The sequence below is a fragment of the Dendrobates tinctorius genome, unplaced genomic scaffold (assembly GCF_039654945.1).
Source record: "Dendrobates tinctorius isolate UK_male_01 unplaced genomic scaffold, ASM3965494v1 ptg000189l, whole genome shotgun sequence".
Lineage (NCBI taxonomy): Eukaryota > Metazoa > Chordata > Amphibia > Anura > Dendrobatidae > Dendrobates > Dendrobates tinctorius.
The window spans coordinates 6,327,948-6,341,958 of NW_027361856.1; the positions used below are offsets into that span (position 1 = coordinate 6,327,948).

General features: G+C 48.9%; 1 protein-coding gene across 6 annotated transcripts in view; it reads right to left on the reverse strand.

Annotated features, from left to right (window-relative positions):
- Positions 1-14,011, reverse strand: part of LOC141055658 (farnesyl pyrophosphate synthase-like) — a 133,006-nt gene that overhangs the window by 11,133 nt on the left and 107,862 nt on the right. Inside the window, exon 1 of one of the 6 annotated variants that reach the window (XM_073552329.1) lies at positions 10,622-11,320. The exons of the other annotated variants lie outside the window; for them this stretch is intronic. Coding sequence (XP_073408430.1) covers positions 10,622-10,846 — 225 coding nt within the window. The 5' untranslated portion in view covers positions 10,847-11,320. Of the gene's footprint in view, positions 1-10,621; positions 11,321-14,011 lie in introns of those variants that run through there. 6 annotated transcript variants of the gene reach the window in all.

A 14,011-nucleotide genomic window follows, 5' to 3' on the forward strand; every position in this document is an offset into this window, starting at 1 on the left:
CTTTTTATAAGCAGCAGAACAAGGCCACTCTTAGTGCTCTGTGCACGTCGAAGCAGATTGACCCACGGGCAAAAACAAAGACCAAATGGTCGCGGAAATGGTACGACTTGAAGAGAGTCAGAACCGTGCCTAGAGTCAAGTGGAGGCTGGGACCAGCCAAAGTATTGATGTTACGGAACCAGAGGTCCATTTGGTGGACCACTACCTGAGGATGGCCTTGTAGCAACTCCCCGCAGAAGATAAGGACGGACGTCTGCGGCTGGTCCAGCAATACCATCGAGAGGCCCGAGCCGCCGAGGCCCAAGGCTGGCAAGAAGCAGAGCGGGAAGAGAGACAGTACCAGCTGGAGTTAGTCCGAATCCAGGGGCAGAGGTCTTCCCAGTCCAGCAGTGAGCACAGCAGGACTCAGATCCATAAACCCCGGCCAAAGCACTTTCCCATGATGGAAAAGAACGGGGACTTGGACATTTTTCTGCGGGCCTTTGAGAAAGGCTGCAGACAGTACCAGCTGCCCGAGAACCAATGGGCCCGACACTTGACCCCAGGGCTGAAAGGCAAAACTCTGGAGGCGTTTGCTTCTCTCCCTCAAGACCAAGATGGAGACTATGAGGCCATCAAGCAGGCCCTGATAAAGAAGTACCAGCTAACTCCTGAGGTGTACCATAAGAAGTTCCGGAAACTCCAACGTGGTCCACACGAAAGTTAGAGCGATGTGGTGCATGGACTCAACCCAGTATGACCAGTGGATCTAAGGACTGTCAGCAACCACCTCTGAGCAGCTGAGGGACCTGATGATCAATGACCAGTTCCTACATCTTTGCCCAGCTGAGGTGCGACAGTTCATCCTTGACTGAGAGCCAAAGGACAAAGCAGCGCAGATTACCAACACCTATGAGGCCAACCGTAAACCGGATGTGCGGAAGCCAGTCACCGCCAACTGGAGAGGGGATTATCCTGCAACCAACCACAGTGCCCCCTGCCAGCCAACACACCGGAGGTCCTGTCCCCTTTGCCAACACCAGGCCTACATCAGACCCTCGCAAATGTTTTTCCTGCAATCGGATTGGACATATCTGATTGAACTGGCGGCCTCTGAAGAGATTATTCAGGGGAAACCGTGATTGTCACCAGGATTGGGGGCGTCTGCTGTCCCTTGCCAATGGCCCTGGTTTTTATAGACAGGGGTGCCGGGGGCGAGGTGAAGGAAGTGGGGTTGACCGAAAACTTGCCCATTGACGTTTTGTTGGGGACTGATTTCGGAAGAATGCTTGCCTATTATGTCCCTGATCCCCCTCCCCAATCTGATACTAAGGGTAATGTTAATGCTAATGATGTGAAATTGCATGCTTTACCTGAGCATGATTTACCTGATAACCATTTTTTCTGAAAATGATGATGCGTCTACAGGAGCAGGAGTGCCCAGCCACATCACCCATGGGGTGAGGTGGTTAAGGAACCCCTAACAGGAGCAAGCTACAGTGCTAAGGGAAATGGGGAGATGCACGGGAACCATTAGGAAGATGATGTCGTGTAACTGACCAGTGGCACAGAGGAAGGTAACTGCCCCATATATTATTTATTTATATAGCACCATTGATTCCATGGTGCTGTACATGAGAAGGGGTTACATACAAATTACAGATATCACTTACAGTAAACAAACTAACAATGACAGACTGATACAGAGTGGAGAGAGGACCCTGCCCTTTCGGGCTTACATGCTACAGGATGGTGGGGAAGGAGACAGTAGGTTGGTGGGTTGCAGCAGTTCCGGTGTTGGTTGAGGTGATATCACCGGTAGTGGTGAGAGAGAAGGAGGTAGCGGGATCATTGCAGGTTGTAGGCTTTCTTGAAGAGGTGTGGAGGAGAGAAGGAGGTCTTGGGAGGACCGGAGATTACGTGAGGGAAGGTATCGGGAGATTAGTTCAGAGACATATGGGGGAGACAGGTTATAGATGGTCTTGTAGGTCAGTATTAGTAATTTATAGCACTGCTCCTGAGGTATTGGGGGTGGATGTGGAGGTAGAACCCATAGCAGCGTTGGCTGACGGGTCTGTGGAAATCTCTGGGGAGACAGGCTATGTAGCTGCTGTCAGAGGGTTGATTGAACCAGAGATGGATCCAGAGCAGGTCCCAGAGGGTACCTGCGAGGTAGGAACCTTGATGTCACTTCTGGCTGCCTCCAGCCAGGAGTTCCAGGCTGCTCTGCACTGCGACGCGAGCCTGGAGGCATTGAGATGCCTTGCCCAAGAGTCCGCCTCTCGAGTTGGATAAGGAAAGGGTGTTCTGGGAACGAGGAAGGTTGTACCAGGAGAAAGTTCCCGATAAATCCCAAAAGGAGTGGTTGAAGGAAAAAAAGCTGGTGGTCCTGTACCAATTTAGGGGTGAGTTGTTGCGGATTGCCCATGAGACTCCACTCGCTGGACACTTGGGGATCAGCAAAATTAAGGCCCAGCTGTCTCAACACTTTTATTGGCCCAAGATGGGGGACAGATACGACAAACTACTGCCGCTCCTGTATCATCTGTCAAGAAGTGGGGAAGTCAGGGTCTGTTCCCAAGGCTCCCCTTATCTCTTTGCCAGTGATAGAGGAGCCTTTCCAGAGGATCGCGGTGGACACTGTGGGCCCCCTGTCTGTCCCCAGCAGCTCTGGAAAGCGTTACATCCTCGCTGTGGTATACTACGCTACCCGGTACGCGGAGGCAGTAGCTCTGTCCTCACCTAGGGTGGATAATGTGGCGGATGCACTGTTGGCCATCTTTGCACCAGTAGCATTTCCCAGGGAGATGCTTATTGACCAGGGGACCTAATTCATGTCTCGCCTAATGGAGGCTCTCTGTGAGAAAATGCAGGATGAATCTTGTATCGAGTGCATATCACCCCCAAACCAATGGTTTATGTGAGCGCTTCAATGGTACCCTCAAACAGATGCTAAAAATGCTGGTTGAGACCCAAGGACACAACTGGGAGCAGTACCTCCCACACCTTCTACTCGCTTACCAAGAGGTTCCGCAGGCCTCGACGGGGTTCTCCCCTTTTGAGCTCCTGTACGGCAGGCGAGTCCGGGGACCCCTTGGGTTGGTAAGGGAATCCTGGAACTCAAGAGCAGAACCCTTCAGAATTGTCTATCATGGAGTATGTCATGCGCTTCCGTGACAAGATGCAGACCTTGGCGCAGTTGGTGCATGATAACATGATGCAGGCTCAGGCTGACATGAAGCACTGGTACCACCAGAACACCTGGGAGTGGACCAACCAAGTGGGTCAGAAGGTGTGGGTGCTGGTCCTCGTACCAAAGGATAAGCTTCAGGCAGCCTGGGAAGGCCCGTACGTCGTACACCAACAGCTCAACCCAGTCACCTACGTGGTCACTCTCGACCATGCTCAGGGTAGGCACGAGGCCTTTCACGTCAATATGATGAAGGCTCATCAAGAAAGTGAAGCCTGCACCCTACTGGTCTGCAACCTGCCCGAGGACGGGGAGGAAGACCCTCTCCTGCGCATCTGCGAACCTTGCTGGAACACTTCTGGGATGTGTTTACCAACCAACCCGGAATGACTGAGATAGCGGTTCACGAAGTGGACACTGGGAATCATGCCCCACTACAGCGGACACCTTATCGGATCTCCGACGAGGTGCAGCATGTTATGCGCTAGGAGATCGATGAGATGTTGCAGCTGGGGGTGATTCAATGGTCCAGGAGCACGTGGGCCTCACCTGTAGTCCCGGTGCCAAAGAAGGATTGTACCACCCAGTTCTGTGTGGACTACAGGGGGCTCAACGCCATCACCGCCTCTGATGGGCACCCAATGACGCGCATCGAAGAGCTGCTTGAGCAGTTAGCAAACGCAAAATACCTATGCATCATGGATCTGATTCGTGGTTACTGGCAGATTCCCGAGCCCCGAGGTGCAGGAGAAGTCTGCCTTTATCACCCCCTTTGGACTGTACAAGTCCACGGTCATGCCTTTCGGAATGAAGAATGCACCTGCCACATTCCAGCAGATGTTCAGGGACTGGAAAGGTGCGCAGTGGCGTACCTGGATGGCATTGCCGTCTTAAATTCCTCCTGGGAGGAACACGTTCAGCATCTCCAGGAGGTGCTCAGGCACGTCCACCAAGCAGGCCTGACCATCAAGCCGGGAAAGTGCCAGTTGGGCATGAGAGAGGTCCACTACCTGGGGCACTGGGTAGGCGGGGGTTCTATGAGGCCACAGCCTGGAAGAGTGGATGCTATTGCGTCCTGGACCACCCCCAGGACCAAGAAACAGGTGATGTCCTTCCTGGGCAATGCAGGGTACTATAGCAGTCTTGCAAAGCCCTTGATGGACCTCACCAGGAAGAAGCTACCCCAAACAGATGACTGGACAGACGGCTGTGAGGTGGCCTTCCGGGCTTTGAAAACAGCCCTGAGCAACTCTCCCGTGTTAAAAGCAGTCAGATGTTTCTGGTACAGACCGACGCCAGCGAGTTTGGCCTCGGTGCTGTGCTCAGCCAGGTCGACTCGGGGAATCAAGAGCACCCCTTGTTGTACCTGAGCCAGAAGCTCCTGCCGAGGAAAGTGGCCTATTCCACCATAGAGAAGGTGTGCACGGCCATGGCTTGGGCCCTGCAACGTTTGCAGCCCTACCTGTACAGATGCACCTTCACTGTGGTGACCGACCACAACCCCCTGAGCTGGCTGCACACCATGTCTGCTACTAACGGAAGGTTGCTACGTTGGAGCCTGGCCCTCCAGCAGTACGACTTTATCAATAAGACACAAAAAGGGCAGCGAGCATGGCAATGCAGACGGGCTGTCCGGCTGGGGCGAGCCTGCCAAGGTGCACATGGAGGAGTACCGAGAGGTCCTGCCTCCATAGCGCAGTTCAAAAGGGGGAGGTGTCATGGAATATGATGCAAGTCTTAATGTTCAATCAAGCACGCTGAGCACTGCTACATCTCCGTGGTTTTGTGGACTTACATGCTAAAGCCCTGATCCCCCTGCAGCTCCCCCCTTCACAGCTGCATGTGTGTGAGATTCCACTCGCCCAGTCCAACCAGTTACACTCTCTGCTGTAACTTGAGACCCTAGTGTGTGCTGAGCTGGCACAAAGAGCAGTTCTGTGACCAGGTAAATACAGTTCTGGAAACATTTTCCCAGTGAGGTCACCCAGGGAAAATTATTAGGCTAGGAGGCTCATTCAGGCTGCATTCAGTCCTGGAGGAGACAGCGTATACCATCCATTCTGTGGACTGAATCCTTGCCTTTGGGAACCCCTGCTCCCACCACATTGCTTACCATTGTATGAGACAACTGTAAGTGTTTTTCATCCTTAATCCCTTTTTATTTGTAATTGTCTGTACATATTATAATTGTCTCATTTTGTAACATCTTTTTATACTTTTGTAAACACTTTGGAGTAAAATATAAAACTTTACTAGCTTTGTTCTCCTTGCTCTAATAACTTACAGCCACGTCCTCCGACCAAGCCAACGCTACTGTTTTGGGTTGGCCCCTGACTCGATATTAAGTCAAATCACGGAGTGGTGGCAGTGAAGTGCGTTCTGGGGTATTGGGGAGACCCTGGCAGTGACGGACAGAGGTTAAGTTTAAATCCCGCCTAGGACCGGGAATAGTCTTTTCGCCCTCACGGCAGGGCATCCAATAGCCAGTACGCAGCAAGGCAGCCTTTCTGGCAACTATTTATCCTAGGTTCAGTTCCCTAACTGACCTTAGGGTAAGGGGGCGCCAGAGATCGGCAAGTTCAAAACCGGAACTGGAATGTGGGATATACATAAATCCCTCCTGAAGAACTGGGGGCAACCAAACACCCCCAGTTCATGACAGCGCTGCACTGTATACAGGCACTCAACACTGGATACGGGGCATTGCAATTGTGACAGAGTCACTGTGAAGTGAGATACGTGTCACTGTGCATATTGCGGTCAGTGATGTAAAACCAGAGTGTTTTGGCTTCCAGCACACTAAGTTCTGAGAGGGTTAATAGGAACCTATGTTATGGGCTGATTTTAGTGGACCTTCATAGAGCAGGTGGGTGGAGTTCCACTGTATCTCCACATGCAGAGTCCTGACAGGACCTGAGTTAGGTCAAGGTCATGTGACCATCACATGAGTGTTAAATACCAGGCCATGAGAGTCGGTGTATGGCTGTATTGGGGAGAAGTGGAACGCCCACGTGGCTCCCATAGGAGCTAAAGACACTGTGTGCGTTACCTGCAGTGAAACCTGCAGGACAAGGACTCTGATAGACTTTATCTTTGCTTTACTACCAAGACTCTGTTTATTTCTCTGAACCCTGCCAAGGTTTATGCTATCCACTATAAATCAGCAGGTGAATTACTACCAGAACGGTTCCAGTGTATATCTGAGGAAGAAGCTAAGTGTGTCAACCCCTCACACGTGGTGTTTTGGGTGCGGGCAGAGTTCCAGGAACACTTATAGAGACTGGAGACAACTGCATGTCCTGGGTGAAATCCGCCAGTCAGCAAGAGACGTCCGGCAGCATGGATGAACTTGTGAAACATCTTGTCCAGGCACAGCAACAACACTAGCTTGCCAGTCAACTGGGGGGCGTCCCAACCTTGCTGAGGGGTCATCTAAGGCCTGTTTCACACTTCAGTTTTTCGACATCAGTCAAAATCCGCCAAATTTTGAAAATGGCGGATCCGCCGTTTTTTTTCCCCATTTAATTACATTAGTGGCGGATTTTGGCGGATGGTCGTCCGTTACGTCCGCTATTCGGCGGATCCGCCAGATTTCTGGCGGATTCTGTCTGAGGTGGACGGACTTTGTAACGTTTTTTTGTCTGCGTCAAAATGGCGGATCACGGTGGATCCGCCATTCGATAGAATGGCTGCCTATGGGCGGCGGATTCGCCATTTAGCGGAATCCGCCGGCGGAATCCGCTTTTTCGCACCGAGCATGCTCAGAAAATAAAAGATACTTTTAAAGACAGTCCAAAAACTATATAAGGTGGGCTAATTGGGCCCAGACATGCAGTACCAGCATCAAGACAGAAGAGTGAAGATACCAGACACAGCCTGCCAGCCAGCAAGCATCCAGAGGCCTGCCACCAGAAGCCAGCACTTGCCAACAGCAAGTCAGGACCAAGAGGCCTGCCACCACCGAGCCAGAACCGAGAGGCATGACAGTGCCAGCACCAACAGCCTGCCAGCAAAAACACCTGCAAGTGTGAGTATAACCTATGTGTGTGGCATTTCTGTGTGTGTCTGTGGCTTGTGTGTATGTGACGTGTGTGTGTGTGTACTACCTGCGTGTGTGTGTACTTTTATTATGCATTTTTTTCATAGTTTACTTTTTTTTTATTTTTGTTGCATGTGCACTGCATTTTATTTTCATACTACTGTAATTTTATTTGAATATTTCAAAGTGTGCTGTGATTGTGTGTTATGTGTGTATTGTATGTGGTGTGACTGGTATTGTATATGGTGTCACTGTAGCATGCGTTCAGCAATTTATTTTTTTTCATGTACTGTGGTATTTAAAATAAAGAGCATAGTAGCTCCTACTTGTAAAAAAAAAAAATGAAAACAAAAAAAATTATAATAAATAAAAACTGTCCGTAGTATCATTGTAAAACCAGGTAACATTAAGTGTTGGTATACGTGCAATACCTAAACAAGGTCACGTTAAGTTTGGGTATACGCTCACTGATAGATTCTCAGTTAACTCTGCATCAGGTAATTACACACACGCAATACCAAAACCAGGTGGGTATACATACAATACTAAGGTTTTGTTTTTTTTTAAAGGGCAACACGAGGTGGAGGGTTGGGAAGGTTGCGCATTTCACATATCAACATTCAATTTTTTGGGGTGGTTTTTCAATCAAAATATATCTGAACATTTTTTTTTAATCTTATTACAAGTGTGTTTATACTTGCAGATCTATTCACGAAGAACCCGCAAACCATACTGCAGCAGATCGCTAGACCGCAGCAGACCCAGAGAAAAAACTTAAATTTTCCCAGTAAGTATAAACTCCCGAAAGCTTTGGTTATCCTTTGTATAGTAGCTAACAAGTGTATTTATACTTGCAGATCCGTTTAGGAAGGACCGCAAACTGGACCGCAGCAGACCCGCCAGGCCGCAGCAGACCCAGAGAAAAGAGTTACATTTTCTCAGTAAGTATAAAGGCCTGAAAGCTTTTGTTATCCTTTGTAAAGTAGCTTAACAAGTGTCTTTATACTTGCAGATCCGCTTAGGAAGGACCGCAGCAGACCCGCCAGCCAGACCGCAGCAGACCCGCAAGCTAGGCCGCAGCAATAATGTCTTCTTCTGGGAGCTCCCCCTCACATCATCAGCGAACCGAGGAAATATAAATAATGGGGTTTTTTTTACTCTTATTTTACACAGTTTTTTTTTTTTTAACCCTATATGCATGTATTATGTTTTCACAGGAAGCTGAATCTGAGGAGCTTCCAGGAGGAGACATGCAGGGTGGAGAAATGCAAGGAGGGGGCGGGCAGAGTGTAAGTTTAGCAGATACAAAACACTGACTTACATAATGCTACACCCAACACAAACATTCATCACAGCACACACAATAACTACGCATCCATCCAAGCACATAACTTTTTCTTTTTTCTTTTATTGTCTTCACAATCCGGTGCCCACACTATAGCGACTCCCAGGACATCCCAGCGTCGTCGGGGTGATGCTTCCGGTGGTCGGCGAACAGTAAGTAACCCTTTATTTGGGTGATTGATTAATGAACCTCATGTGTCTGAATTTAATATTGCTTTTTTTTTTTTTCACAAGTTTCACAGCGTGCTCCCGACAGACCAGTAGAAGAGGGGATGATCATAGATGTGGACACCCTCATCGAGGCTGTGCAACCACAGGAGCCGCTGTGGGACATGGCAACCCGCTACCATGCCGACCAACCAACTACCCGACGGCTATGGGATGAAGTTTGTTCGGAGGTTATAGAGAACTGGGAGGAGCTCGATGCGAGGGCCAGGGATTTTGTGCGTAAGTATTCCAATTTCAGTAACTTAAATTCTAGCATGTGAAGTGTTGAATACTAACCACTTTGGGTTTTTTTTTCCTTCACAGGTGACAGGGTTCATACGGTGGCGGTCACTCAGGGATCGCTTCAAGAGGGACTTCAACAAGGAGATGCAGGCCCCGAGTGGATCGAGAGGACGCAGGAGCAGCCAGTATAAACATTACAGAGCCCTGTCGTTCCTCCGGTCGACGATGGTGAGCAGAAGGTAAATATTCCACACAACATTTCTTTAGTACAAATGTTTACATGTTTAACCTAATTTTTTTTTTCAGCAAGGCCAAATGAAATATCAATATATTAATATATTTTTTTTTCTCTTTTATAGCACCATCTGCAGCACTCGGGAGCCTGCTTCTGAGTTGTCTCCCTCTGGAGGGATCCCTTCGGAGACCGCCACCGGGGACCACATCGAGGTATCCGACCCCTCTGTACCTTCCCTCTTGTGTCATCCCTCTGTCCCATCCACCAGCACTGGAGCAGAAGCGCAGTCTTCATCACATGAAGCTGCAGGTGACGATTTACAGTTCCCTTTACCCCACCCCTCTGACACTACCGCAACATCTCAACCAACTTTTGGTTCTGGACGGCAGCGTCCGAGAGGTCAGGAAAGGTTGACTTTGACTGTTTGAATCTGAATTCAACCATCCAGAATACAATCCGACTTTTAAGACAGCAGATAACTTCTGGGTTGAACATGATAAATCAAACTATCATGGAACTCAGAAGTTACATGGAGCGGATGAATTCAGAGTCAAACCAGGCGCCGAGACATATTTTTTTTCAGTCAGTTGTCGGGCAAATGGAATATTTAAATCCTCACCTGCAGATGCATGTGATGCAAGCCTGTCACAATGCTCTAGTGACTGCAGTCTCCCAAGCCTCCCAATCTACCCATGCACCTATTCCATCACTGTCTCATTCCACCGTCCATCCTCCCTCCGTCCATCATTCCACCGTCCGTCCTTTCTCCCTCCGTCCATCCTCCCACCACTCCTTCTCCTTTCTCTAATTCCCCATTCCATTCTTCCCAGTACCTTCCTTTCCCATTGCATTATACCCCAATGACCTCACCGTATCCACCCCCAGCCACAAACCTCCTCTGTCCATCAACTCCCATCCCAACCTCATGTTTTAAACCCCCCTTCCACTTCTGATCCTCACCAACCTTGTTCCCAGTCCTAACCCCACCCCACCCCTCGATGTGGTCAGCCCTGTTAACCCCTCCAATGATGTCTCCACCCAACAATTCCGGCATTTGTAAATTTGTTAAACTAAAAAAAAAAAAAAAAAATATTTTTTGTTTCGAAACAATTTTATTGTGTGGTTTAATTTTTTTCTTTAGTGTTAAGTAAAAAAAAAAACAAAAAAAAAATAACAACAGTGGTGTTGAGGTTAAATACACAACACTTGGGTAAATGTAAAAAAAAAAGGTTCAATGTACACCGGTGGTGTACAGGTATATATACAACACTTTGGTAAATGTACCATAACTCTGAAACAAAAAAGGAAAAATTGCAAAAAAGTTTTTCTTATACAAAAAAGGAACCTTGGTATAAAATACCAAAAAAAAAAAAAAAAATTATACCTTGTCATCTTGCCAGTCAACTCTTCCTTCCGGTGACACAAAATAATCAGCAAATGTGTCCCTCATACTTGTCACTGACACAGTACTCCGAACACTTGTCTTCTGATAATCCCACAAGGTGGTTTCACAAACATTCTCTTCCATGGAAACAGGTTCCTTTGAAATTACAAAATTGGGCAGGATCACACATGCCTTCACCACCTCATCCACAGTCTCAGTTTTCATTTTAATGGCAGTTAACAGCACAATTCATTTTGATGTTAAAATCCCAAAAGCGCACTCCACCACTCTTCGCGCTCTTGTCAATCGATAGTTAAAGATTTTTTTCATGTGTGTCAATCCATGACTTCCAAATGGCTTCAGAAGATGTTTAGACAGTTGAAATGCATGGTCTCCAACACATACAAATGGCATTGGTGGGCCTGTTGTTCCAGGGAGTGGTCTTGGAGGTGGGAATTCAAAATTGTCTCCATACAAACGACGGCCTGTTGCGGACATCTTGAATACCTGCGAATCATTGGATCAACCATACGCACCATTTCAACCGCAATAAATTTGCATTTTGAGTCTGCAATGGCCATCAGTACAATGGAGAAGAATTTCTTATAGTTCAAAAATTCTGATCCAGATCCAATGGGTTTCACAATCCTTATGTGCTTCCCATCCACTGCACCAACACAATTCGGAAACTGGCAGATTTCTTGAAAATTGTCCGCAATCTCCAGCCACCTTTCCTGTGTTGGCTGTGGGATGTACTCCTCCTTTAGACAATCCCACAATGCCCGGCAGGCCTGTTCGACTATTCCAGAGATTGTCGATATCCCAAGCCGGAACTGGTAAATGGAGGGAGGTGAAGGATTCTCCAGTTGCCAGGAATCTGTTAAAAAAAGGAGGGAAAAAAGTAAAATTAATACAAACTACAAGCAATAACATGACAAAAGTCTGCAGAATCTGAAAACTTTCAAAAAAAAGATAACTTACCGAAGGGTCACCATCAAACGCTCCGCCGGTGAAATAGAAAAGCGCATGTAGGTGTCCCTTCTCTGGATTTGCTCTCCGACACGCTCCACCAAAGTTTCAAACAAGTCCTGTCTCATCCGCACATAATTGAAGAACTTGTCCGGATTATCCCTCAATTCCAGATAAAGTGTAGAAAAAACGCCAAGGGTCAATCTCTGTGCATTTATTGGATGAATTCACTGCCGTCTCTTCCTTCTCCGACGCAGGATTCGCAGTCTTGTTTCCTCCTTCTGCTGAGCAAGGGTTGCCAAACGATTGCACTCAAAATCAAAATCCACACAGATGCTATTAATATTCGCTATTACTCCTTCCATCTCTGCCACTAGCTCTACAACCTTTCAAAGATATTGTGTTAAAACACCCTAGATATAGTTTTCCCCTAGTTTTCAGGATCTAATCACATTTGGAAGCATTTTCCAAGAGCCAATCATATTTGGGAGCATCCCATTTTGAAGGTGTGGAAAAACGGACCCAACGGATGGCAAAAACGGATGCCAGCGGATGATACGGATCCGTATAGCGGATCCGTCAAAAAACGGATCCGTACCATCCGCTTGCATCCGTTTTGCCACATTTTTAGCGGACCCGCCATTTTCAAAACTTGGCGGCTTGTGACTGATGTCGAAAAACTGAAGTGTGAAACAGGCTTAAGGCTTGTGAAGGAAGTGCTCTGTTGGTGGTGTCACAATCCGGGACACCTAGCTGCCTAATGAAATATGTCCCCTGAACCCATGGACTGCAGGCTAGGCAGACACTGGTCCTATTATGCCTATCCGGCCTGCAGCGTGGACTGCCAACCTGGCGAGGGGCACCAGTTGTGTGCTGTGTCCATCAATGGGGTTATGGTTCTGGGACTGTTGGACTCTGGATGTCTGGTGACCCTGATCAGCACCGCACTACCCAACCAGTTAATCCCTAACATGATTGTGGGTGTCTGCTGCATACAGGGAGATGCCAAGGGCTACCCGGTAGCTCCGGTCGCCCTTGAGTCTGTACCCCCGGGCAAGACTTTTGTCCCTGCCCAATTGCGTCCGGAGGTCCTCTCTTGGGCTCACGCGTCCAGGGTGGGTGGATACTTTGGTACTAAGCGGACAGTTGATCTTTAGGCGAGGACGTACTGGTGGCCGCTTATGGCCTATGACGTCAGAGACTATATTCAGGCGTATTCCTGGCAACGACCCACTGGGTTACTCTACCCCCTACAGGTGGCGGACAGGCCCTGGGAGATGGTTGGCATGGACTTTGTGGTGGGTCTACCCAAGTCCAGGGGAAGCACAGTTATTTGGGTCGTCACCGACCATTTTACTAAAATGGTACACTTGGTGCCTCTCTCTCGGTTACATTCCACACGGGGCCTGGCAGTGTTGTTCATTAAACAAGTTTTCCGATTACATGGCATGCCAGACAAGATTGTCAGTGACCCGGGGTCCCTAGTTTGCATCTCGGTTCTGGAGAGAGCTCTGTCGCTTGCTCAGTATTGAGCTGAATCTCTCCTCGGCCTATCATCCCGAGACGAACGGGTTGGTAGAGAGGGCCAACCAGACCATATCTCCGACATTTTGTTCTCAGCCAGGCAGGATGACTGGGCATCCTTGTTGCCGTGTGCAGAGTTCGCCTTGAACAACGCTGTGGCCGATTACACCGGCCAGATCCCAATCCTCCTTAACTACGGCCAACATCCTCGTGTCCCTGTGCCCATGCCCATGTCATCCACCGACTCTAGGGTGGCAGAATGGGCGGTGGAGGCACGTGATATTTGGGACTGCACCAAGGATGCTATTCGGGCCTCTAAGGAGAGAATGAGGGTTTCCGCGGACGCACACCGGCATCCTGCTCCAACCTTCTCCCCTGGCGACTTAGTGTGGCTCTCCACCCGTAACATCAGGCTGCGAGTCGAATCCACTAAGTTCGCTCCTCACTACATTGGTCCCTTTGAGGTCCTCGAAAAGATCAGCTCTGTGGTCTATCGGCTGGCCCTTGCACCACACTTGGCCATCACTGACACCTTCCACGTGTCCCTCCTTAAGCCTGTCTACATGTCCCGGTTCTCCGAGTCATCTGCCGGGACATCAGACCTGTCCTCCGACAAGTTTCAGGTTAATGACATCGTGGGATGCAGTGTGGTACGTGGAAAAAAGTTTTATTTGGTGGACTGGAAGGGTCATGGTCCAGAGGTTCGGACCTGGGAGCCAGTGGAGAACATCCACGCTCTGCTTCTCATCGCGGCATTTGAGCATAGCGAGGCTCAGAGAGGAAGGGGCCCTGGGGGGGGGGTAATGGTAGGAGTCTGGTTCCTGTCACTGCACAGCAGGAATCACGATCCTTGCCTTCGGCTGTCTCCCATTCCTCTCCTGCCGCAGAGGAGGCTGC